Genomic DNA, 24096 nt, shown 5'->3' on the forward strand with positions numbered 1-24096 from the left:
GAATATTCCATTTTAGGTATATTTTCTACCTTAGGCTGCTATTTACTCTTAAACTACTAATAATTCTCAAGAAAACTTAACCGTTATAGTTTTGCTTGTAAGTTTGATGTACTTACTACCATCTTGAATTTTTTCAAATTTTTCCACCCACGGGTTTAGATGTTAAAGGGGCGGGACGCTCGATTTTAATGAAAATTTGCACTTTAATGTTGAATATTTTGCAAACACATCACTGAATTGAAAAATCGTTTAGCAACCCCCTAATGTTTTAAAAGACCTATCCAAAGATACCCCACACTATAAGATTGGATGAGAAAAAAAAAACACCCCCACTTTACATCTATGGGAGGTACTCTAAAAACAATTATTTTTGATTTTTTTATTGTACCTACCATTTTGTCGGCATAGTTTACATATATATTCGTGCAAAGTAACAGCTTTCTAGCATTGATAGTCTCTGAGCAAAGCCGCGGACGGACAGACAGACAGACAGACATGGCGAAACTATAAGGGTTCCGTTTTTGCCATTTTGCCTACGGAACCCTAAAAATGGGATATTGTCAGGAAAAAATATATTAAAATGGTTTAAAAGCATTTTTTCAGTCTATTTACATGATGTCTTAGTGGTTCAGGTTAGGTTAGGCAACATTCAGAATCATAATTTGCAAGCTTTTCTGAGTTCAAAACTATTCACATAATGCGGTCCTCTAATTTTGCATACACAACTCCCTCCAGAACCCGCTCTATTCATTACGAAGTTTTAATTTCCGTAGTTGTCTATAAAAAAAATGTACATTTGATTTTGTTTTAAAGTTTAATATCCGTGCTATATACCTACTTACAGTTTTGTATAATGCGATATGATCAAAAATATTTTGGAATTTATCTGAGATGAAAGATCAAGCGGTGGCACTTTGATAAAGGTGTCTGTCGGTTTTATGCTCATCATCTCGACGGTCAAAAAGAAACAAACGTCCGGATCTCATCTGGATCAACATTTATTAATATAAAGAAAGATACTACTTTTAACTTCAAAGTCATTTGCTATCCACAACATTTTGCACAGTCGCAGGAGCCTAATAAAACACTAGACTAGTAGAATTCCACGTCACTGAATAATATAAAGTGAAGTAAATGAGAACTACCTCTGCCATGTTCTGTTATATATAATCAACTAGATGGAGGTACTGAATGCAACCGGGTGAAACTGCTCGAGCTTGAAGACGGAGTTAACTGAATTGCTGAATGACACGATTCATTACTATCACTGAATGAGTGAACGGTTCTTGAACGGGAACTGCTTTTATTAGCCAGCCATTACTGCCAAACTTTTGCTTTTATAAATTTACTAAAAACAGTTGAATTGGGGTTGGTAAGTATACTCTTTTTTTGAACACTGAAGTTTATATTTATATTATATTATTGAAACAGTTAATTAGTTTATGTAGAACGATTTTTTGTTCTGGTTTTTCGTTGCTAGAAACTTTTAGGTGCAGAAAAGCTTGAAATAAATAATTTCAAGAAGAAATCTGGTAAAGTACCTAAATACGTACGATCGCAAAATCTGTGAACTCTATCAAGGAAATCATAAAAGACTATTTTAATTTCTCAATAAAACTATTCTTGGACACGTTGCCTAAAATTGAGGTTAATTTTACAACAATGTTGAACCCGCGCGCTTTTAAACTTTACTCAATATACTTTGCTGCTCTATAAATTCGTTACATTACTTTTAAGTTTGTGTTGCCAGCACAAAAAATGCGGGAAATAATTTATGGTTTATTCATGTTAACATTTTACCAGGTTGAATGTTCAGGATTGCGAGCGACCTTAATGAATGCACTCGTGGGCCTGTGCCTTTGCATTTACCTGTGCCACCGAGCATTTTTATGCTGTTAATATTGGCAACACTCGTGAAAATAGTATTTTTTTTTAATTTGATCTCTGTGTAGCTGGTACTAAGTTATTCATAGAAAAAAATTGCCGTGTTATGTAGTATTTTTAAAACGTCTGAATTATAAGAAACTCTCTTAAGGAATTTGTAATAAGATGAATTGTCTTCTTGCTAGAGTATATTCTTTTATTTTAGCAAAAAGACTAAAAAATTGGGATGGTCGCACAATTAGATGAAAGATTCTTTTCCAAGAAAAGGGTATATCTTATTTACCGCGAGGCCGAATATAAGCCGGCTTATTCTAAAGCTCGCTAAGATTTTCCTATTTTCTCGTCTCCAGGTGCAGCGTTGGAAATAGAAAATTTTTACTTACTTCATTTTTCCTACGACCGAGGCCGGATTCAAGCGGTTTCAGTCGCGAATCGAGGAGCTTGTAACTTGTAGCTTGATGCTAGCTGGTAGCGTTTATGCTGATGTGCAAAATCGTTTTCGTAAAGATTATTCTTATGTGCACAGTTTAACATGCATAAGCCATATTCTAATCTCGCACATCTTCCCTTCGTTGTCTTGCTTTGCTTATTCCTTGCCAATCAGTCCGAAAAGGTCAATCTATACTTACCTATAAAAGAGTAACGTGACTAAATAAACGACTCAATGACAGACATGTTCTTTGAGGGTCGTATGATCCTCGTTGTTTTTTTTTATTAGAATTTTATCTTGGTATGAAATCAATTACTTTTTCTTCTACTATACTTTGCTATAATCGTTAATTTTACTACCTACGCGAACGAAGTTGCGGGCAAAAGCTAGTCAATAAAATATAAAAAGTTTAAAAGTATCAACTTTATTGTACTCGCTCTGTTCCTCTTACTTAGGTGGATCTTAAAGTGGTTTGTATGTTCCGTAATGAGTGTCTGGCACGTTATGGTTATCATAATCAATGTTTGCGAGTTCATGCAATACAAAACCCTCGCTTAAAGTTTTATCAGATAACGCAGTTTTGCCTTTCGCAATCTTGGAAAAGCTTTTGTGTGCACCGTGTTCTCGTTTAGAATTGTTATTGCATTGTTTACGCGTTATAAGAGTATGTTGTTGTGACATTATTTGTATTTCGGTCCTCATATTTCAAAGTAGGTAATAATTAGTACTTTTGTAATGCGGATGTAATTTGATCATTTTAGTTTACATGTTTTAATGATTCACGGTTACATTAGATATATTTGTTTCGGAATGTATACCATGATTATCTTCAATGAGCTCCCAATATATTTACGCAGTTGCATACATCGTGATGACAAGTGTACCTAATATATGAGATTGAAATTTATAAAATCGTATGAAAACACAAGAAACATGTGAATTATTAGCAGGAAAAAATGAAAAAGAAGCGAAATTTATTATAGAACAAAACACCCACGACAACATAATTTCTATTCCTCTTATTTTTAACTAACTGTTGCCAATTGAAATTCGTTTATCGCCTTGTCGCAGGAACTATTGTCCTTTCCCGGGACTTAAACTATCTCCGTACCAAATTTCATCAGTTCAAATGTTATTGCATGTCATGCAGTGAGGACGCTGTCTACTCTTAGCTTGATTAAATAACAAACATCTTTATAATCTTCTCATTTCTTATATTCGTATGAGGATTCAATGTTTGTTTAAGAGCAGAAATGAGTTTATATGCGTTTGTTTTGATAACTATTATACCACGCGCCATATAAATCTGCCTAAAAGTTCATTACTTAATACTCAGTTTTGACGCATTTTTGAGACATTTTTTATGCGACGTCTTAACTTTACTCCCGGATTGTGTTCGAATCGCTTAACGGTATAGTGCCTATTCAATTATTGGAATTATACCTTGATAGTTTTTGTGGTACTAGTCGGGGCAATGAACTTTTAGGCAAAGTTAGGCGGCGGAAGGCATAATAAGGATTTAGATTAAACGGATCTATCTAAACAGACTCTCGACTATTCCATGCTTTCGTCACATTTTTACCAAACCAAAGTGTTTACACGTATTATGCAGCTAGCTCCGGTGTTTGTCGGCCATTATGGCACTCCGTCGTCATTTTATATCGAACGTGTTGTGAATCGTTTATGGCATCACCTACCAGTCGCAAAAGGAACGGTATTTTGGTTGCCGTCATAAATATCGTAACATTATCTAATATCACTTTCAATGCGGCTTTTCAAATAAAGAAAAGTGTCACTTTCTCTTTTAGTGCTGTTGAATATGATTTATTCAATCTATTGTTCTCATTATTGTGAATCAGTCAAAGAAAGTGCAAAAAAAGAAATGGCCGACACGACACGGGGGAAACTACAGTAAAATGGCAAAAAGTACATGTTTTGATTGGAACGTTTAATGAAGTGTCTGTACCAACCCTGCAACGGTCTGGCCCCGTTTCTTAATGTAATTGGCAACCCTAACTCCCTCGTTATCTTAACGACAGAATCCGATTTGCCTTCAGGTGCGATTCCGATGCCAACAATCGATTGTTTAACGATTACGTCTGATTACGGTCGGTAAAATTTATTTGTTTTATTGCCAACAATATCTATCGCTATAGATTCTTAATAAACTTATGTTTTGTTTTCTAACCCTCTAAAATGTCAGCTACGTTTTACAAACTTTAATATTTTATGTAGATTTACTTAGATACTCGTTTACTCCATTTATTTTAACATTAGAAACTTAACGGTAAAATTTGCACACGTTTTTAAATGAAACAACGAAACTCGTTAAAATTGTGTTAACTTAAATTCTATAATAAAAACATTATAAATACAGCTAATAAATGTATATGTAGGTATTTTTGTCATTTGTGTTCAAAATACCGAGAAACATGTATTAAAATTTGACCGTTAATTCAAACTTTAAACGGAGTATAGTCAACCAAACAAAATCTCAGCCAAATTTTCAAATATACTTTGCGTCTACTTTGTCTTTCAATAATTCAGCCTTACCCGTGAATTAATGTCCTCCCATTTGTTATATTATAAGTATGATTTCCTTTCCTACCGACTTCCTAACTTGAAAATTTACATTCATAAAACATTCATCTGAAATATAGTTTTGTAATTTTGTTGAAAATGGGTTCATAAAACTCCCCGCACCTGCGTTGGACGTTCACGGTCTCTGCAACCAAAATCTATTTTCTTGGAATGAACGGATATTTGAACTGGTTCCAAATATAGTCCATAAGCTTAGATATTTTCTATTCTTATTGTCACATTTTGAAATTGAATATCTAAAAAGTTGTACTGGGTACTCATGGATGATTCATTTTGTAGTGTTAAGTTTTTGTTATTATTAAATAAGTTGTTTTTTCTATATAGCGCGCCTTTGTTTTTAAACAGAAGTAGATGCAGACGCTTTAATAAAAGTCGCTCGTTTTATCCCTTAGTTTACATCACGGCGCAATAAAATAAACGTAAAGATTTTTTTTCACTTATCTCGGAGCAAAAATGCCGCGAACGCGCTTGAGGTGTTTTATAGTACCAATATCTCTCCAGATAAGCTCCCCCTACACCTTTATTTTCTTCGATTTATTCATGTCTTGGTATAAATTAGGTAACGATAAAGGGTCTTTGAGAAACACCTTTTCCTTAGGTCGGCAAGAAGTGGATTGCGATACTGAGGAATGAAGTGTAAGTACTCTATGCATGTGCCAGCCAGCTGGTAGTTTCTAGAGGCAGACTTAAAGTTTGCGAATAAATTAGTATTTAAGCTAAATGTATTTTAAACCTAGCCTTGGCTCGGGGTTTCCGCATAATCCGGATAGACTTTTCCAGAACTGTCTGCCAGCGCAAAATACCTCATTGTTGTGTCTATCAACACAACACATTTCTGGAACGGCATATTATTTAGCAAACCTTTTGTGAGCGTTTAACTGTCATAGGTTTACAAAGTTTTTTTATACGCGTTTAAGTTTGTTGAGTTGCGTGGTAGGCATGAAATGTGGTAACAGATTTTAAAAGAAACAAATGCAAAGGTTTACGGTCAACTTAAGTAATACAGCGTGTATTTTTGATACTACCTCAAACTGTAACCAGACAATGATTTAAGTGTTGTGAACCGATATCAAAACAAATTGTTAATTTAGCATTAACTACCAGAGCGTAATTAATTTTTGGAATATTTTCGAGCAGCAATGTAATGTTTACAATAATTTGATAGGAGAGAGAAGCGTTCTGTGACAACTGTCACATCAACAAGTGGGACGTTTTGAATAAAAACAAAGTAGTATCGCGTAGTGATACATTGCGTGCTAATTAATTTTGTAAGGAAAATAATAAGTCTGCATTTTTTACTAAAACATAATAAAATGTGATTATTAGGGCCTTCACTAACTGCACTTAAAGTTTGAGGTAGTATCAAAAATACACGCGTATACACTGACTTACCATACATATTTACATGTTTTATAAGCAGTGACTGAACGTTAGGGGGCGTAATAGCCAATAGTATTATTTATTTTGTTATAAATAAGTTGTTTATATAACACTGATACTAATGAATTTTCTTGGTTTTGTTTCAGGTATTTTTCGACAAAGCGGTAAGGGAGTCAACTTTAAACTCGAGAACCGAATTCCGAAATTATCATAAAAGGCTCGTTGAATTTAAAATACCCGTTGAAATTCAAATAGAATTGTAGATTTAACTCTCGCTGCGCTACGAGAAGTCGCAGCTTGCACAAAATGAAATACTTTAAACTAATTTTAATTTTCACAAATTTGAAATGAGAAAGAACATGGTTAAAATTTTAAACAAATACAACTCCTAATCGTGACCGGTCCTGATACCTACCCGATATATCTGTTTCTTAAGAAAATCGTGAAATCTCTAACAAAAACCTTCACGCTGCTTATCATTATTAACTTTCCAGTAAACAGAAGACTTACGCGGCCGCAGTCTTTTGTTTTTACCATTTAGTTGAAATAAATCGTCTCGTGGCTAGGCCGGCATTTGTTTTTCACATAAACGCTTTTTGTCGGCTTTTTTTTCTCTCTTTACGATGCGGTCTCATTCAGCGACTCGCCGTGCTGCATTGCATTTTTCATTTGAAACCTGAAAACCTCCGCGGCATATTCATGCAATGGCGTCTACTTGAACGCTTTAAAATGTAAGCTTTTAGTTTTGTAAAAAAACTATTTAATTATATCCTGCCAGTGTTTTGTTGATTGATGACCACATCAGGCTGCTCATGCATAGAGCATATTAGGCATATAGGCTCTTTGGTTGTGAGTGAGAGCGCGTCTGAAATAAATATTGCTAACCTAGACTGGCCGTATGCCGCACCTGATAGGGATGCGATATTTTATTGAATATGTCTGAAAACATTTCTTTAGTTATTTTGTCACATGGAATTGCACAGAAGCAAAGACCATACACCAGATCCATATAAATAATTTTACTCTATTTCACCTTTTATGTCTCTCATTGTTCCTGTCAGTCGCCGAAGTTTCCTGTGTCAAATGTTATACTGGCTAATGGTAGTTAGGTAAACCTTAGCGGAAGAAAATACTAAGCCCCTTAACCTTTCCACCTTAAAAGATAATGCAATTCCTTTCGATTGTCTTATAAATATACCTCGAAATCTCGCCCAAAAGGCTGTTGATATCCCAAATCTCCTTTATTATTAAGTGAACCGTCTATACATTAGGTATGTTATCTTTGATTACGTGGAACAGCGTGAGGGCCACGATATTGCGGTTGGAATGACACCAATTTTTACCTCCTGTTTTATGACACTCATTCATTTTCCGCATCTATTCGCTTGGAAGACTTTTGTGTTGACATTATCTTTAAAAAAAATCGTTGACTCAAAAAATAAATCAAGAAATAGTACTTGAAATGATGTGGCAGATCTATGATAAAGCTGAAAATAAATAATAATAATAATAATTAAGTACTTAACTGATTTTTATTCAAAGTTCGTACTGTCTTATTTTTCTATTGTTTTTCTGAGTGAACTTAATGAGCATTCAATATTTTAAAGGTAAGTTTTGTTGATGTATTTATTTGAGATAGGTAGGAGTTTTTTAAAGTAGTGACGATATTTTAGAACATTCCAGATCTCAGTTCCTTAGCAGCATTTGATGATCATTGTGCTACCGTTTTACCAATAAGTATAACTCTACAAGTTTTTACTCACACCTTCGCTCCGCGTAATCTATTGGATTTTGCAGTTTAATTCAAATTCCTTGATTTTATTAAATTCCCGAAAATGGTATAGTTTTAGATCTGTCAATATAGATACAGCTATCTGCGGACGTCAAGCCGTTAAACACGAAAGAAAACAAAAAGACCCACTCACAAACTTTAACATTTATGTTTAATACTTATTAGTAGGATTATGTAAGTAGCCAACTTTCGCACTCATAAATATTAGTAGGATAGGATGTAAGTAGTAATTCAATAGGTACCTAATAAGCGACACCTATTCCATGAATTTTCTATAAAAACTGTCACGAGCGATCAAGGCCAGCTTATTGTTCTACCGTCAATTGTGACGCACTTCCTCAGCCTGTGCTACTAGCCTCTATATTATTAACCTTTCCCTTCTAAAAGCTATTTCGCCAAAGGTCGTAGAATAAGACCAGAAGGCGTTGAGTTTGCCGGTCAGGTTAGCAGTAGGGTGAGGCGTCGCGTCGCTCTGCTCAAAAATGGAAGTGTAGAATCGTTGAGGAATTATTAGTTGCTACACAAAGATGTGGGTTGCCTTAAGTTTAAATACTTGACTTTTTCTGCAAATTCAAAGTCAAAGTATTTATTGTGTGTTACAGGTAATTCTCGGAGAGCGACGTTTAAAATATGTACTTTACACGTCTCTATATTATATGATTTCAAAACACAACCATGCACAAATACGAAGCATGACGTTTCGCATGACTTTTTGAACTTAAAGCATTCAATCAGGCGAATAAAATGAACACGTAAACTTAACTCTATGAAAGACTTATTTATGTAGTCGACTTTACTTTGGCGCTATAGATAGGTCATCATCATCTTCATCCCAGCCTATATATATATGTCCCACTGCTGGGCACAGGCCTCCTCTCGGAATGAAAGGGCTTGAGCCGTAGTTCCCACGCGGGCCCACTGCGGATCGGGAACTTCACACAGACCATTGAATTACTTCGCAGGTTTGTGCAGGTTTCCTCACGATGTTTTCCTTCACCGTAAAGCTCGTGGTAAATTTCCAATGTCATTTCGCACACGAATAGATAGGTACTTTACGATAACATAAGATATACTCTCAAAAATTAATCCCTATGCCATTGTGGCCAGACCACTGGCAACATTAGCCTTTTCAGCTTTATTCGCGGGTAGGACGGTAAATCGCGTCTGCGTCTGTGGCTTACCTAATGAGCTCATAAATAAACTAGTTACCCAAAACACGTATGCTGACCCTATTGACCTAAATAACGCGTAAATCCGCGAGTAAGTTGCATAATTGCACTATCATGTGGGTTAACTAGAGAAGTTGGAAATTAGGACGCTCGCTGTACCTATCTCTCATCCTCTATTATGTGAATTTAAAATGAGCTTAGTGGTGCAAAGTTATTTTTAAAATTATAGGTGCACGCTGTGTTTTAAAATGTATCTGAAATATTTTAGAAGATGGTTGTGTTGCTTGGATTGAACACCGCTGTTTAGGTTTTAGAAAATTCAAATTCGAATTTAAAACAAAAATTGAATTTTCATCGAAATCTTTGGTTCAAATAGTAGATAGTCGCTTTGATGCGGTGTTTTGAACATTGATTAATCTATGAAAACACTAGCTGTTGCCCACGACATCGACTGCAAAAAAAAAAAAATACCGAAAAATTATATCGTGATCTTTCATTGACGTTGCACAAGTGCCGAATTTCATGACTGTAGGTACTCAGCGGTTGAAATTTCCAGATTTTATCCCAATCCCTCCCGAGTTAGAATAAAATTTATAAATGTAAATTCGCACATTAATTTCGAAAAACTAACGAGATGCGAGCTCGGATTTGAACCCACGATCCTCTGTTTAAGAGGCCATAGGTCAAACCATTAAACCACCACGGCAACTTGATCTAACTAAACTTACCAAATTATTAATTTCGTTGTCAAAAATTAATAAAAATAAATATTGTTTTTCTAACAACAAAATTATTATTAAGTTTATTAGTCAGAGCTTTAGCATTAATACCACAGAATTTAAATAAGCATCCGCGTAGTTACCGTATATTGTTAAACTTCGCAGCGCCTATGGCTCCTCGTTTAAAATTGCAATTTGAAAGCCTAAAGTTCTCTCTAGGAAACTTGGACGGTTCGATAACGTCGTCAATTAGTGCGGTGCTCGAGAAAAGCTCGAATCTACCGTAGCTCCAGTCTACGGTAGCTCGAGTTTGAACACGTTAGCCTAAGTTGCTTGAGTTCTCACGTGCTTAAACTAGTAACTTAATATTTGCCGCGTAATTCGTCGATGTGAGAGGCATGAGATGAAGTTATTCCTTATACTAACACAATTACTTGAATTATTGAAGGCTTATCAAGTTCTGTCTAATCAACTAGTCTAAATAGATTTTTATTTTACAATATTCATAGTTGAGCCAATGTGGCATAGTTAAATCTGGCACTGTATTTAGGAAGCATTTAGTATCCAAGTCGTTACCCATTTTAGGATTTAAAAACTACATGGTACGAAGTTGCTGACATTACACTTATAGTAACACTGAGTTTTTTGCCTGCATCAAAATTATTATGAGAAGAATAGTCACGTCATTATTGAAGACGATAAACCTCTCCCAATGGCAAAGTGCTCTCTTCATTCAGCCTTTACTTTTGTAAAATTTAACTATTAATATTACACTACCGAGAAAAAATAAAAGGGTCACCTTTGTGAGGAGAGTTTTGCACAAACTTCCCCATTGATTTGCTTTCCTACAACAATTTTGACCTGTAGAAGAGGGGTTCCGACAAATTTAGAAGACTGGCTAAAGATACACATTTCTAACTTGAAATTAACAACGGTCAGGACCGCCAAGGGACAGAGAAAGTCTGTATTCTTGCACGGGGTGTTCATTTTCTGGAAAATGAGGAAAACTCGGGAGATCAAGATGGTCAAAGGCAGGGAAGTCGATAGGGTTACTAAGCAAGTCCAAGTCAGGGATAAATCGAAATTTTGTGATAATTGATTTTCCCAGTGATTGAAAAATAAAAAATATATTTTGCTCGTATCTAGAAAACGTGATCGAATGTAATATTTGGTAATATTCTTCTAGTGTTTTTTTTTGGAATCGAAATTTTGTAATAATTGATTTTCCCAGTGATTGAAAAATGAGAAATATATTTTGCTTGTATCTAGAAAATGTGATCGAATGTACATTTTGGTAATATTCTTCGAGTGTTTTTTTTGTCGACATCTAAAACTCACACGCAAAAAAAAACTCAAAGGCTAGCATTTGTAAGGGACATCCTGTTCTTTTTTCACCTAACACTGAAGTGGCGAAAGCAATAAGTCAAGGATCAACATTGTTTGGGCGGACGTCGCGAAGGCGGGCAGGGTGAACGACCCCGCTAATAACTTCCGGTTACCTGCAAACGAGTCGTTAGCCTACACTAGTCTATGATAAAGCCTTTAACCCCTACTTTAAGCGTTTACAAAAATCAAGTTTAAGAGATCCCACGCTTTTACAAATTAACCCCCGACGCAAAAAGAGGGGTGTTATAAGTTTGACTGCTATGTGTGTATGTTTGTGGCACCGTAGCTCTTATACGGATGGACCGATTTGAATGCGGTTTTTTTATTTGAAATAAGGTTTTATAGCGATTATTTTTAGATAGGCTTCATCAAAACCGGTTTAGTCGTTTTTGAGATATTGAACTTTGAAGTGACAAAGTCGGGGTTTTCCAACTTTATGTTGGTTAGGTTATGTTTTGTACATTTGACCAGTTTAAAGTCGCAAATTACGATTTAGCTGAAGACATTGCAATTTCTGAGATGGTTAATATATCGAGCATAAATCTTGCTTTTTAGGGTTCCGGATCCAAAATGGCAAAAAGGGAACCCTTATAGTTTCGCCATGTCTGTCTGTCTGTCTGTCTGTCTGTCTGTTTTACTTGTGCTAAGCATGATGCATGAGCATGGGCGAACGGACGGACGGACGGACAGACATGGCGAAACTATAAGGGTTCCGTTTTTTCCATTTTGAATCCGGAACCCTAACGAAAATGATACGTAGTATTTTTTTCATGCCTACTGTGATATAAAATGTGCCGCAGTATTAATATCCCAATGTAATCCCGTTTTGCAACCCCGTTTGATGTCACCTGTCAAAACACTTTGAAATCTAAAGCTGTCGAATGCTCACATCTGGCCTCGGGCAGCGTAAGGCTGAGGCCACTCCGACGATAACCCGCTTAGAGACAAGTTTCAGCCTCATGGCTATCGAATCGCCGGTCCGTGGTTGCCACTGGAGGAATTTTCTCTCCCAGCGGTTATCTATTCTTCGAGCGATGTGGCCCGCCTTTTGCCACTTCAACTTGGATATTCTCCGAGCTATATCGGTGACTTTAGTTCTTCGGTGAAATTCCATTTTCCGGATTTAATTGCGCAAAGAAACTCCGGGCCTAGCTCTCTCCGAACTAATTATTTTTAGTTCTGACTACTTATACTACACAAGTCTATGGTTTTAGACTTGATAGCAGCAGTAGCAGAATACGTTGAGCTCGTTCTCTGCTCGTATTTGGTCGTGCTCGTTCCCCAAGCTTACCATGTAGCCTTAGCTTTAAATCTGTCGAATGTTCACATTTGCCCTGTGGCAACTCCAGTCTGCTATTTTAAGAAAATTTGGTTCCCTCTGGGGTCTATGTTAGTAGTTACAAAGGTTAGATCAAAGAAATTGTGTGGTTACTTTGTATTCAAAAAGGTGTGGTATATTTACACAGAAAATATAGTAGCCTTTAGAAATAAGTACAGCTTAGGCTTTGTAACGTTATATGACAATACCTTTCGAAAAAAGGGGTTAAGTATGTTTACTTTGCCTTGTGCTTCACTACGTCTAGAAAAGGAAAGAGATCGCATGACATGTTCATGTATAATAAAAAGAAGGCAGGTAAATCGATGGCTTTCAGAGTATAAATCCATTGGTCGAAAATCTCATTACAATGATACTTTTTGCGCATGGACTAATTTTGTTCCTTCATTAAATCTTGCTCTTGTCTTCATTATATTACAAGTCTCCTCTCAAAATGCGAGGGTTTCGGCTGTATTTAGTACCAACGTGTGTCCATTGCGAATTGAGAACTGCAAACATGCTATCGAATTGCTTCGCAGGTGTTTAAAGTTTTCTCACGGTATTGTCCTTCACAGTAAGGCTTGAATGTCAAATGTAAACTTCGCAAATGGAAGTGCTTGAGCTTTAAACCATAATCCTCTGTTTGAGAGACTCCATAGTCCAGAGGGAATTTTTCCTCCGACTCCTACCTATGTATCTAGCTAAAGACCGCGAAGTATTCTTTCGTCTTACTCGTACTTAAGGCTTTACATTTTGCGTAAGTCCCTACTTACTCGTACCTACCTAATAAATTTTGTATGGCATCCTTTTCCGACATTTGCTTTCCCATGATTAATTAAGAGATTTGTGAAAACTCCATTGAGGAACAGTTGCTCGATTGTAATACTGCACTTGCATAATGAATCGAGCTTCGGATGGAAGCCATTGTCAATCAGCGTCTATTTTAGAAAACATACGGTATTACTTTGTGAGCTAACACGCTAACATTTTATATCGATGACTTGTTAAGATACAAAAGTTTATGTAAGAACTAGCTGTTGCCTTCATTTGCAAAGAATTGGTTTATCATTATCCCACAGTAAATATTGAGGATAAAACTATCCTGTATTCTTCACATAGCCGAGTACGTCAGGCATGAAAGCATAACAATTTATAGTATTCGTTAGGATTTCATTTAATCATCATATGTGCCAACTTGATGCAATGAATGCAATTGTGGTAGAGTAATTTGATCTCGTGACAATTGCAATCCATAGCTCCTAATACATAAAAAAATAATTAAATAATTTATTAATTCATTTAATTAATATTAATTTCAGGGAAATAAACAGTTATTTTTTTTATTGCCTACCTATGTTAAAAAGGTCGATAAGTAGGTATTCTTTCTTTCGATGACATACTGTCACGTGATAACAACATAAATAATATTATATTGTTTTTGAATGTTCACAGTGTTATCCGTCAAAATAAATTGTACTTATTCTTTTTTATTCTTATTTTCAACTTAGAAAAGATTACCTTAAATTTGGAACAGAGATCATCATTAAGCCATGGTTTCATCGCCGCGGGAAAAAACCCCATTAATTTGCATGTCGTAAGCGTCACGCGAGACAGAACCGCGCCGTGTGTTCCTCTCAAGATCCAATCCCACGACCCAGATATACCCACAATCCGTAACCTGATCCCTTAGAACATTTAACCAACCGGAGACGACGACGACGGGTCTACTCTATCAAAACTACGTTTCTCTACAGATCACCGGTCGTATCCCATTAAGTTAGTGCTTGATAATTTTGTTGCTTGTATGCATAGGTAACGACGTAATCGCAAAATGCACTATTTGACGGCATATACGTACGCTGTCTCGCCCTTCGTGAAAAGTAATTCAGTTTCTTGAATGTGAATGAAATCTGTGAATGAAATCTTAGATCTTCGGTCGGTTCCGTTCGGTTAAATGCTCTAAGCTTGCTTCGAGCAATGCCGATTATTTCTGTTTGGCACACGCAATCGTGGCCGTTATGACGCTTGGAGTAAAGTACGGATTTGAAAGGTGTTTCCTTTATTAATGAATGAAAGAAAAATAGAAAAATAATGTTTAGGTGTTAGTACTAGTTCTACTAGTAATTCTAATCAGGTTTTTTTTTTCTTTATTCATTCTCAACGCGATGCCAAGATATTTATTTCGGTGTAGGTATTGGGTAAAACAAGAGGTATTCTAATGGTTGTTACCTAAAACAAATACGAGTTACGATTAGATTAGCATAGCTTGGTGGTTAGATTAACTTGTCGCTTTTAATTGCTCCCATTAAATAACGTATGATAAACTATGGCATTAAGAAACAAAAACCATGGGAACAATCTATCCCATTATAGGGTTTAGAAATTTGAAATGTAAATGAGGTGAGGGAATGGCAGCAATTTCCACACTACTGTGAAAAGCATTTGTTTCTCACGCAAACGCCTCTGGCGTTCCACTCGGTATGCCAATTTGTATGGTCGATTCAGAAACGCAGCGAATAAAAGCGTGCGATTGTAGAAAATTTGTCAAATCGCCACCATTATGTGCTAAGCGTGAGCGACATTAAATGAAGCGAAAGTACAATTCATAATGTTACATGTGTATTACGTTGTAAATTAGGTATGCAACCGTGTCATAGTTAAAATAAACTATCTGTTTCTATTACAAAATAACCAAGTGAAAGCACGCACATTGAAAATACTGTAATGTTTATGTGCATTTGTATATTGTCTAGAAATGTTTTCTCTTTTTCTTGAATACTAAACATTTAACTCTTACAAATGAAACTTCATTAAGGATTAAAAAAAAATTACCATAGCAATATAACTATATGAGATTCTGCGGGTTTAGATTGGTTATGAACAATGACAGCGGCAGATGGATAGTGAATGATTGCCTCTAGTCACTTTTGTTTTGGTCAAATCGCTAATTTTGTCGATATTTCCGAATCCGATGTGGATTTATTTCTCAAAAAAATCAATATTGTACAAAATAATAATATTTTAGGTAAAGTAAACACAACGAAATGAACTAGGCCGAGAAAGTTGTAGAAAGATGTATTTAACTGAATGCGATTGGTAATGATGTCGAGATGTGCATTTCCTCTTATGCTAAAACGTCTAAGAAAATTTAACTCTGACACAAATAGTTTTTTTTTTCTCTTCTCTACTCCCTATACTTGCACAAATAAAATTTTTATTTTAGAAAAATGAGATGATTTGAAAACTGTAAGTACAATACACTCACATTGCATAGGACTCCCTACAGTTTCACGTCATTGTCTTATGATTAGTTCCAAAAATCTGCGTATGTCTACGTCATAATGAACCACTTTGTAGACACATCTACGTGAATCTGGCTTTATTCAGAAAGTTCACAACCACGAATGAGGGTGCTCCTCACAAAGCGACTCGCTGCAGAATTGCATCATTGTACTGCACAAAAATGCAGCTGAGCTAATTTCGTATGCACTGCGCTCCTCGTAAATGCCATTATGAATGTACGAATAGTTAACCTACGATTTTTACGATCTAAGTTTAAGTAGGCGTTCTTTAATTCGAACTTGAATGCGTGTTTGCTAAACTTGTAATCAATGCGAAAATAGAAAAACAGTTGAACAACGAAACCCAAAAGTTTATAAATATAACGCGTGTTTAGAATTCGAGTTTCTGCGCAATCGCATTCTTTCAAAAGATTAAGGGGCTGTTTCACCATCCATTGATTAGTGTTCACTGACGGTTAAATGTGATGCCGTCTCTATTTGTATTGTTCGAATAGACGGAAACGGCATCACATTTAACCGTCAGTTAACACTAATCAATGAATGGTGAAACAGCCCCTAAATCGCGCGGAGTTTAGACAGTTTCTAAGCAGCACGCATCATTTCGAATGGTGTATTTAAATTGTTAAGTAGGTAGCTTTTAGTTATGGTCAGCAAACATTACAACATTAACATATGTGTATTAACAAAATGTTTGTGACAGTAAGAGAGCTGGGTAACAGGTTACTCACGAGTCACGACAAACACAGTTATGTGACACAAATTGTTGACCGAGTGATGCGATCTTAAAAAAAAAAACATGAAAGTTATCTCAATGGGAGATTAGCATGTTTTGTTTATTTTATAACGTATCGAATGACGCGTAAAAATATGCTTCTGGTTGAATTTATTGTCTACTAGCTGGTGCCCGCGGCTTCGCCCCCGGTGTAGTTTATTTTTTATTTTTTTTAAATCATCTTTTATAAGACCCTTCTCCTGACAATAGCAAACACAACAAAAAAAGGATTAGCGAAATTAGATTATAGTTACCTACCTTCTTTTCTGTCGTTTCGTTTATTGCAATAAAATAATATCTTTATGTGGGAATTATCATGATTTGTTTGACAGATACAGAAACAAGTTTATAACGACAAAATTTCAATCTTTACAAAAAAATTCGCTGTTAGGAATGATTTTTCGCAAATAGGGATTATGCTGAACCGATACAGAACGCTGTTTTTGCGAAACAGTTCACATTATTTTAATTTTCTTTCGTTTACACTGTCTCTCATTTTGCAATTTTCACGTACATTATGCAAGCAAAGTGCAAGGAAGCCTATATTGCGAGCAGATGTGCTTATGTTCACATTGATATCGCCTGAATGCAGGGCGTAGTTGCAACACTGTTGTTTTGTTCTTGGTCTTATGCAACAATAAATGTGCATATCGTAGAGATAACGTAAAAGATAATGGGGCATGTGTAAAACGTCGTGTTCTGAGAAGAAGAATCTAGATCGCGATAGCCGTTTTGTGGTCTCGTTCACAAATTTGAATCCGTGTGTTCTCAAGATTTATCTATCGGGTTCGTCGATTTGTGATATTGCAAATATTATTTATAGATGACATGCGGATAAGATCAGCGTTTTTGTGAAATAGTGTAGGTACACGTGTGAGATTTAACTATTTTATTTTTATTGTTAGGTTTTAGTACCGCATGTTCTGTATTTTCCACAATTACAGAGAAAAATAAGATAAGGTACAAGAAATTACTCTCTTTTGATGTTAGTCGAATGGTCGCTAGTAAACTCGTGGTCACGAGTAGAGTCTACTCGTGACCACGGCCACTGCAACGTGGTCGAAACGTCCAGGTAAATATTACTAGCGTGATAAGTCGCGTGTTTAGTATTTCACTATGAGTGAAAATGACGAAAGTTAAAAACATTATGGTATTTAATATTAATTCCTATATTTAAAAACAAAGCTTAACTTAAAAATGTCCTAATGAGTACCTAGACAGTGTGAGTACATTAAACAAAATAGCAAAGACCTCAAAACCAACCAACCAACACTTACAAGACTAATATCAGGCAGAATGTTGTTTCTCTTAAGCCATTTATAATCGCGTTATGTCGAAGAAAGCGCAAGAAATGTTGCGTCTAATTCGGCCGCGTCCGTGTAAATAGAGTACAAAGCGTAGTAATTAGGAAATAATAAGCACGCTGAAACATACTGAGAGCATGTGTACATGCGTAGCTCCATTCAACGCATAATGAGGTTGATGCGCCTTTGTTCATGAGTTAATTAAAGCGTAACATTTGCTTATGCGATTGTGAGACTACTCGTTATCCAGAAACAAGATAATGTACTTCTTACACAATAATTTGGGTTAGTTTGCGCATGTATACTTAGGGCCTGTTTCACCACTTGTCGACTAACTTTATCATCAGTGATGCCGTCTCTGTTTGTTTTGTCCGAATAAACAAATACAAAAAAAAACAGATTCTTTATTTCGACGATGTAATCAATGAACTAAAAGCCCAATCAACCCAGCCCAGCCAGCCAGAATAAGAGAAGAGTACTATGTTCACTGAACGACGAGTGTTCTGGCAGCAATCGATTGTAAAGGAAGGCTTCCAGAACTGAATATTTCACTAATGCTAAATCGAATCAACGGTACTAGAGCTGAAGAACGTCTATCATAGGTAGAAATTAAAAGAGAGGCAAACTGTGCAGAGGCTTATGTATTAGTTGAAGGACGAGAGAAAGATGATGAACATAATTTAATCAATAGATATCTAAGTATGTGTCTAAAATAAGTAGTGTTTAAGTACCTAAAAAGCCGTGGCGCCCTAGTGGTTTGACCTATTGCCTCTCAAGCAGAGGGTAGTGGGTTCGAGCCCGGACTCGCACCTCTGAGTTTTTCGGAATTTATGTGTTAAATTACATTCGAAATTTACCTGCACACACCAGCGAAGCAATTCAATGTTGTGTGTGAAGATCCCAATCCGCACTCATTCTGTGAGGAGGCCTGTGCCCTGCAGTAGGACTAGGACGTATATAGGCCGAGATGATGATCTAAGTATGTAAGACGTGCACGTTTTAGTCTTCATTTCAGCAGTTTCGTAAGCTGTTGTAGTGCTACTGCGCCTTACATTTGTTGTTAAGTTCGTAGAAAACAAACAAACAAAAGAGATCACACGCTACATGGCGCCGAGGATAAACTGTGTGACGCAAGTGCGTAGCAACACGTTTGTTAGTTTGTTTCACAACTTTCTGTTAAATGCCTTTCATGTGAATCGCGATCGATATCGTTGAGTTCAAGTCAAGGCTTTTAATTTAGTATATTCAAGATCATTAAATCCACTAAGAAGTAATTGCTGTTTTAGATAGATTGGTCGACTCGCTGTTAGAGCTTTTGACAAACCTTGGGCTTTATGAAACGGCAATTTCTCCAAAATATCTTAAATTTCCTTAGAGACGTTTTCTTAAAAAGCTGCGATGATCACAATAGATAGCATAGACTTAAGGAAACAATTGGTGTATAATTAAGGAATTCAATCGGTACTGTAATCCCGGGATCCTATAGCATTTTCATTATAAACCAATTCTTGATTGAAACTTTTAAATGTAAAGCACTTTGTAATACTTATTGTTGGTTCATTAATAGTACATTACTGCAGAAGCCGGCAACCCCACTTTCCGGCCGAGGCTTGTTAGTGCTTTTCTCAACCATGACATGAAATAAAATAAAAATACAAGAAATCAAGCTGGCGGGACGCTAGTCTGGTCGCCCTGTTGTGTGCGCGCGTGTCGCGCTGGCTGCTGGCGCGGCGACTGCGGGTCAGGTGCTGCTGGCGTAGGCCGTGTCGCAGAGCGCGCGTTGAAACAAAAGACGGCCGCATTGCCGGCCAGCGGCCTGCAAAGTTGTATGAAATCTCTTTGCAGGCCGCTAATGACCGTGCCCCGGCAGGCTAGCCGCAGCGCCTGCAACGCGATACTTCGCGGCCTATTAATTGTAGCACAACGTATTGTTGTCTAACATTTTCATGACATGTTTGAGAAAAGCAGTGTAACCGGTGTTCGTTACTACATTCCCGCATAGTCGTAATTTAGGTGGCGCCTAGCCGACAAGTGCGTGGGATGAGCTAGCTAAGTGAGACCTTTATGATTATGACTGCTGAATTTCGCAGCCAACAAAACGTTTTCATAATTAATGATTGTTACAATAATATTAAGTAGTTGAATCTTGTGAACGTAGTGAGTATGACCACTAAACAATAAGCTCTCAAAGTGCTATGACCCTCAAATAAAATATCTCCCAAATATCAAGTCTCTAGCTTAAGAGGTTATGTTGTGCGTCGTCTGTTAAATGGTTAGGCAGTCACATTACACTTTACAGCCCTATTGTTATGACTTTCCTGTAATATTTAATGAAATACCATATCAAGCGGTAAACATGCAAACACAATTCACTAATTAACAACAACTAGTTAGTAAACTAACAATATTTCATACGTCCTTGCATGTTACTGCTCAATTTCAGTGACATTTCAACTTCAACTTGGCCCTTCCGCTCCACTTAATTTTACTAACGCAATATCCCAACAATGCACCAGCACAGTACCTATAGCACCAATTGTAATATCACTTTGAACATTTGGATACTATCTTAAGGAGTGGCTCTGCGTTCACAGAACATATTACCACGTCTACAAGAAACAATAGCCAATTTCTTAGCAACTGGTAATTAGCCCGGTTTGTAAACAATGACTTTTGTTAATAACAACACTGAGATAAACCACATTATAATATTGGTGAAGTTTTTTTTTAACTTAATAGATAAAATCGGTCATTAGTAAGATCTCGTAGATGAAGCAATATGCTTGGAATCAATAACTAGTAACAAAAAAAAACAACGAAGAATTAAATCCCATACGCTTACCATACGTAGGTAAATACTGCGTATCGTACTGCATATGCAGATGCAGATGGTTTTAATTTCATAATTGATAAATTTTAACGAATTTCGAGTAATAATGTGAAAGTAGCAAACTTTTTGAGATGCACAATATTTCTCATGCTTTTTACGGGAATTTGCACTATCTCCGACGATATTAATCTGTGAAAGTTCTTCAATTGCTTAAACCAATCAGAATCACGAAAGATTAGTTGGTATTGAATTTCAAAAGAGAGTTAAGTAATTAAGGCTACAATGCCCGTTTAACGCTCCGATAAACGCAATCGTGGCGAGTTGTGCGAAAGCTTTTTCTCGCTATCGTTCTTGTTTAAAACCTTTCAGTTCTTCTTAATCCCTTTCTTTGACAAATGATAAAATATATCTACTGCTATTTCTAAATATCACAACCTACCTTAACAACCACACTGGAGATATTTTCCTTGGCTTGTAACAATAGCTAGAATTTCACCAGGTAATCCGAAAGATACGTTAATCTTGAGACAAACGAGTGAGTCAACATAAATCCGCCATATTTTCTTGTGCTGTCCCAGTAGTCCTCCTAAACCTCATTCAGTAGGAATTGAAGGTAGAAAATAAATGTTCCGTTTCAAACTTGGAGGAACATTTGTGCAGTGTGCAAGTGAAATTAAACAAAAGAGAACATCGCGTGTTGAAAACTAAAATTTGTATGTACCTATGAGTGAAACGTCTTTAAAAAGAGTTTTCATTTTTTATTTTACTTAAACGTATATGTTTTTTGCCCTCGACTGTACTTGTATGTTAGTGTGTGTTATTATTATTATTTTATTTTATTATGATTTTTTTTTTGTATTGCATATAAGTCTATACTTGAAATAAATGAATTTGAATTGAATTTAATTTAATTTTAATTTAAACGCTTCAGTTTGATTTTATGCAATGAATATGGCACGAACACGAAAGTTGTAAAAACTCAAACTGTAAGAAATTAATTCTATTAGTGTATTAAAAACACTTGAACTTTCCACTCAATAATTACATTTACCTTACAACGTGTCTTAGTTTTCAGATATCTCCCACCGTCTAATTTAGCGTTTATTTTCACAATGGTTTTGTAGGCCTCAGTCTGGCGCCACCTTTATCTCGGAAACGAGTAAATGGCTCAGCAATATCGTTACATCCGCCGCGAACAATGCAGTGTACACAGACCATATAGCCTGCAGTACCTCCTTGTAATGAACACGAGAAATCGGTTAGAACTATCTAGTTGTTTATTGTTGCATTGTTTTAGATTTTCATTTTTCATTCAGTTTTGATTAATATCGAATAGAAAGCTCTGTAGGTATAATAATGACTTTGTGTTCGTTATTTCCTAGCCCATTTCGGCCCTCAATTAGGGATATTCGATATAGTTACATCTATGCATCAAAAACATCGATGTTTACAATGCGATACATCGAATCGATCAGATGTTTTGAAAAGCTATCGATATACTCGATGTATCGGTGTTTTTTCATAAAACATCGAATCGATGATAACCAATTAATTTCACAAAAACTCAAGTTTGACCACTAAAATTTGTAATAATGTACATCTCAAAACAGATCATCTTTTCAAAGTGAATGGTTTTGTATGTAGGTACTTACTTACAGATTATAAAAGGAGTTTGATCTATTATTTTATGAAAGGTTAAAATCTAAACTTTAATAAAATAATGCCTTTGGCTCTTTTTACATACGATAATTTTCACTCTAAAAAAATTATCTGTTTTGAGATGTACGACTTTTCACATGGCTACAGCTTTGTAATAATAATGTTAGAAAAAGTAGGTACTCGATGTTTACAAAACATCGATGTTTTCATCCGATATATCGATGTACAGTTCCGATTTATCGAATCGAAAAAACATCGATGTTTTTTCAAAGTGGACACCCCTACCCTCAATCCACTCTCATTGTACTTACTACACGGTGTACGAGTACTTCAAGCTAATAATACCTTCATTCTGTCAACGACCTCACCTAGTTTCAGGACATTGAAATTTAAAGGGTTACGTGCGTGCCACCGATGACAGATGAAAGCAACCTTTGTTTTACTTTGTTTGAATGCTCAACGGGTTCATTTGCATGTCTTTTGGTGGCTTGACGAGTTTATTGAATGGTATTTTCTGTGTTGATTTAGGCACAGTCCCTTGAAATATTTTAACCAATTTCCAAACTTTCTAAATTAGTCGCGACCTTTTTGAATTTCTGTTACGATCTGTCGTTTGTCAATGCTGAATAGCAAAATTGTTTTAAATCACCTTTCTTGGGAGGGACTTTGTTTGTATTGGACGAAATTAGTGACTTCGCTAAGTCTTTACAGGTGTTGAGACATGTATACGCGTCTTTGGGATTGTAGATACAGCTTATCTGTTATCCCATGTTGTTCAGAAGCAGATAATGCTGCTAAAAAATGGCTTTCAAGGCTATATTTATACATGATGATGCTGAAATTAATACTCGCCTACAAACAATAGATCACGTACCTTGCTTTATTACAAGGACATAATTTTTATAAGATAGGTACTTACATGTGCATTTTTCGAAACGGGGTCAAACCTATACATTAGTAGTGATGTGATGTGCAATATGATAGACACGAAGCACATCGATGCAATTTATTTTCGATCACAAACTAATCACCGGTGGCGACGGTTGACTCCGCCACATGAAATCGTTTGCCAAATATTTGGTCAAATGCAACATCAAGAGGTATGCCTAAAGTCGAGTCCATGATGTTGTCGGCTTCAAGTTTTCTATCTTGGTGAGAAAAACGTGATATGTAAGTAGTATTGTTTCAGTAAAATTTTACACGTAGTAAACAAAATACATATATCAATTAATTTTAAAATGTATTATAATGAATCTTCACTATTCGACAGAATTTAGTATATTATACAAAATATTAAGTCAAATTTAATAATAATTTCTTACAAAATATGTTTGCAACTCCAACGTTACTAGGTAAGTCTAAGGAATGTATAATACTGACGACTTGAACCCAATAGGTACGAGTAGGTATAAATCCAAAAAATAAGCCTCTAAAATGGTATCAATAAATACGAAATACATTCATCCGCTTCAAACGTAATTTTACTTTGATGTGACCATTAATATTCTGATATTTATTTAAAAACCGTCCGAGGTTTAGTGTAAACGTTACAA

The 24096-nt window shown here is 35.9% G+C and overlaps 1 protein-coding gene across 9 annotated transcripts in view; it reads left to right on the forward strand.

Annotated features, from left to right (window-relative positions):
* Positions 1 to 24096, forward strand: part of RapGAP1 (Rap GTPase activating protein 1) — a 365817-nt gene that overhangs the window by 311152 nt on the left and 30569 nt on the right. For 2 of the 9 annotated variants that reach the window (XM_074105815.1, XM_074105816.1), the window contains exon 2: positions 6442 to 6459. The exons of the other annotated variants lie outside the window; for them this stretch is intronic. In XM_074105815.1, the coding sequence (XP_073961916.1) occupies positions 6442 to 6459 (18 nt within the window). The remainder of the gene's footprint in view (positions 1 to 6441; positions 6460 to 24096) is intronic. 9 annotated transcript variants of the gene reach the window in all.

Source organism: Choristoneura fumiferana, chromosome 23, assembly GCF_025370935.1.
Source record: "Choristoneura fumiferana chromosome 23, NRCan_CFum_1, whole genome shotgun sequence".
Lineage (NCBI taxonomy): Eukaryota > Metazoa > Arthropoda > Insecta > Lepidoptera > Tortricidae > Choristoneura > Choristoneura fumiferana.